At 35.1% G+C, this 3746-nt stretch overlaps 1 protein-coding gene across 1 annotated transcript; it reads right to left on the bottom strand.

Moving 5' to 3' along the window:
* Positions 1-1038: 1038 nt before the first annotated feature.
* On the bottom strand, positions 1039-3524 carry LOC112511637 (putative pentatricopeptide repeat-containing protein At1g74580). The gene has a single exon (XM_025117337.1). It carries the CDS (start codon positions 3365-3367, stop codon positions 1088-1090), a length of 2280 nt encoding a protein of 759 aa, XP_024973105.1. The 5' UTR covers positions 3368-3524; the 3' UTR covers positions 1039-1087.
* Positions 3525-3746: the final 222 nt, after the last annotated feature.

The raw sequence follows: 3746 nt of genomic DNA, 5'->3' as shown, positions 1-3746 counted from the left end.
ATAACATCGACTGAGATAAAAAAATAAAATGAAATATTAAAAACACGATGTATCTCGCTGCATTGCGCGAGTACGCTTCTTGTATATATATATATATATATATATATATTTTTTTTTCCTTTAAAATGATTATTAGAAAAACATAACACCTTTTAAGAAAAATATTAAAAAAGAAAATAAAATATATAATATTTTTATAGAAATTATGATAAAAATAATATTTTTTAGTAATAATTATTAAAAGAATAATAAATAATTTTTGTAATTAAATAAAATAAGTAAAAGAAAATTAGTATAAAAAAGAAAAAGACAACAAAAAGACAAAAACACAAAAAGAAAAGAAAAAAAATGATTATATAAGAAATAGGGGTGTCATTACAAAGGGGATAGGGGCGTCATTAGTCTCCCCCTATATTTAAATTGAAAGTGAAATTACCAAAGAAACCTTCATATAATGAAGTATACATTTTTTGGTTTAGGGGTTGAATAGTCTTTTAACTTATATATAATATTTTAAAAACTCAAAACAAGGAGAAAATTGCTTTAGACAAAACATATTCTAACAATCATTCTTGTTTTTTTTTATATATAGATATATAAATTATATGATATTAGAATTGAATACGAATATCAATTCACTTACCGGGTAAGATTTCTCGAACACCACGATAAAATTCTTGGTAAAGATCATCATCTTTTACTAGATAATCAGCTCTTATCTGGTAAGATACGATAAGTGTACAGTAAGCAATTTTGTCCCTTAGTCTAAATGATGCAACGAATAGAGAAACAATCGAGCAGCTAGGAAAACGATGGCAGAACAGAAGGGGGTGGAGGAGGGTTTAGGGTTTTGTTTTTGTCTTTTCCTAAAATAACAATTTTACCCTTGGGATTGACAGAGTTAGGAAAAGGGACAAAAATTCACACCATAATCGTTTTCTTTTCAATAATAAACGAAACCAAGAGACGAAAACCAAAAAAAAAAAAACACGAATACCACATTAACCAAAACCATAAGTTGCTCTAATATTTACAACTTTACACTTGGAAAAACAGTAAATTCAAAGTATAAATTTGGATTACTGATTCAAGTTCTCTTAATTTTCTTTAGCATCTTCTTATCTCTTATGCCATCATACAATACTTCATATGCATAATAAGTAATATGACTCTTCCTTAACAAATCTTCCACAACAATCTTTGGAGCTGCCACCACCCTTTTATCTGCTTCAAATATGGTTCTTACAGTATCTGGAACCACATCCTTCTCCACCATTACATGGATGATACCTACTGCTTCATGCACTTTATGTTTCACACACAGACAATTTATCACCTGCCCAAATGTGGCAACTGATGGTATGAATCCATGGTTCATCTTCTCAACAAGAAATTTGTAACCCAAGTCGACATTTCCGATCCTGCAAAACCCATCAATCATGCAACGAAAAGTGTAGTTGTCTGGTGTGCAGCCGTAGTCAGGCATTTCATCGAACACCTTCACTGCATCATCCATCTTCAGCTTCTCACTGAAACCCTTTATCATGATATTGAATGTAGGAGTTGTGTGGCGAAGATTAGGTTCGCTCTTCTTGTTTTGGAAGAGTTCGTAGGCTCTTTCAAGATCTCCATTTTCGCAGAACCCGTTTATCAACGTGCCATAGCTAACTTCATCTGGAGTTAAGCCGGTTTTCTCCATTTCGCTGAAAACTTCCATGGCTTTATCCACTTTTCGAGCTTTACAGAGGCTTTCAATCAATGTGTTGTAAGTAATTACGTTAGGAACAAAACCCTTGCCCACCATTTCATGGAAAGTTTCAACCACCTCTTTAGACTTGGTTGTCTTACAAAGACCGTTTAACACGGTGTTATAGGTGATGGCATCGGGCTTTACATCATGGTCCCACATGTTATTCATGACTTCAAGGGCGTCGTTCATCTTCAACTGCTTACAGTAACCATCTATCAGAATGTTGAATGTGTAAATATCGGGAATGAAACCTTCAGCCAAAGCATCATTCATGAGGTTATTGGCATCCAATACACAACCCATCTTGCACAAACCATCTATCAACAGATTATAAGTCCATATATCGGCAGAACAACCATTTTTCGGCATTTCATCCATCAGCTCCAAAGCCTGCAATATAAGCCCCTGCTTAGCCAAACCTTTGATCAAGGTGTTGTACATAATTGTGGTCGGTTTCACACCTTTACGTAAACCATCTCTAAAAACAGCCATGGCTCTATCTGTGTCACCATCCTGACAAGATCCATAGATCAAAGAGCAATATGTGAACTTATCGGGCTTAAACCCTTTGAAAACTGCATCGTTCAAGATTGCGAACGCTCTTTTTACCATGCCCAGTTTGCAATACCCGTCAATAATTGTGTTGTATGTGAAATCATCAGGATCGAGCCCCTTATTTACCATGCTTTTCAAGTAACTTTCAGCCTCCACGACCTTCAAGCTCTTGCATAAACCCCATATAAGTGTATTAAATGTAACAACATCCGGAGCTAGATTTTCTCGACTGGCACAGCCCAAAATCCTGGTGGCCTCAGCTAGCCGTTTAGTTTTGCACAGGCCTTGAATAAAGATATTGAACGTAAACACATTTGGAGACATACCCCTCTTTAACACCTTGTCGAAAAGCTGCTCGCTTTCTTGAACATCCCCCTTCTTGCAAAGTGTGTGTATAAGCTTATTAAAAGTGACAACATTAGGAAAGATACTTCTCTTAAGCATTTCATCGAACAGTTTATGTGCATCAGCTTGATTATTTTCCTCATAGAATCCACCTATCACTGTACAATAAGCCACCGCATTGAACTCACATCCTAACAAAGGCATATTCTCAAGAAGCCTAAGAGCAGCAAAAGATCTTCTTGTCCTACAAAAAGATTTAATCCTAATAGTAAAAGTATATACATCAGGAACAATTCCTTTATCTTTCATTCTCATATAAACTTTATGAGCTTGATTAAAGTACCCATTTTCAACCAATATATTCATAATTGCATTATACGAATGAACACCTGGTTCGCAGTTGTAGAAATCCATTCTTTCGAATACATTAACAGCTTCTTGAACCTTTCCCTTTCGACCATAACTCTTCATTGCAGATACATAAGCGCCTTCTAGCAAACAATTATCAATATTCATCCTCATCTCTACAAACACACCTTCCATTGCTTCAAACTCGCCATGATGACCGAGATTCTCAATCATACACTTGTAAGTTATCAGATTATGCTTGAACCCATCTTCATTTTTCGCAGAATTGAACATTTGTAGCGCTCGAAGTGGGTCTTTTTGGTATTTGACAACAGCAGCTACATGCCTCGTAAGTAAATTGCGACTCATTGCATATGATTAAGATTCATATACATATTACTAATGCTAGTAAAGATGGTGGAAATTGAATCACCTAATCAACCTCAAATTGATGCAGAATCGATCTCTTGGTTTGTTAATTTGAAGTCCCCTGGTTCCGTCGATGTCTTCGTCTCATGAAATCAAAGTAATTTGAAGAACAACTGATTAATGGATTGTTCTTAATGGCGGGTTCACGACGATTTGACCTAGAGTTGGTGATATCTCTGATGATGAATATACAAAGACTTGAATTTTCAAAAGAAACCATGGGAGGGGCGTTTGGTGACAAGGAACATGAACTGCTAATTTTATTTTATTTTTAATTTTGTTGCCAAGGGCATGATTGGGATTTGCTTATTTGAAAATA

This window comes from Cynara cardunculus (genome assembly GCF_001531365.2).
Source record: "Cynara cardunculus var. scolymus isolate 2C chromosome LG 4, CcrdV1, whole genome shotgun sequence".
Taxonomy (NCBI): Eukaryota; Viridiplantae; Streptophyta; class Magnoliopsida; order Asterales; family Asteraceae; genus Cynara; species Cynara cardunculus.
Note: the sequence above shows the minus strand (reverse complement) of the source record. Positions and strands in the feature narration are given on the sequence as shown.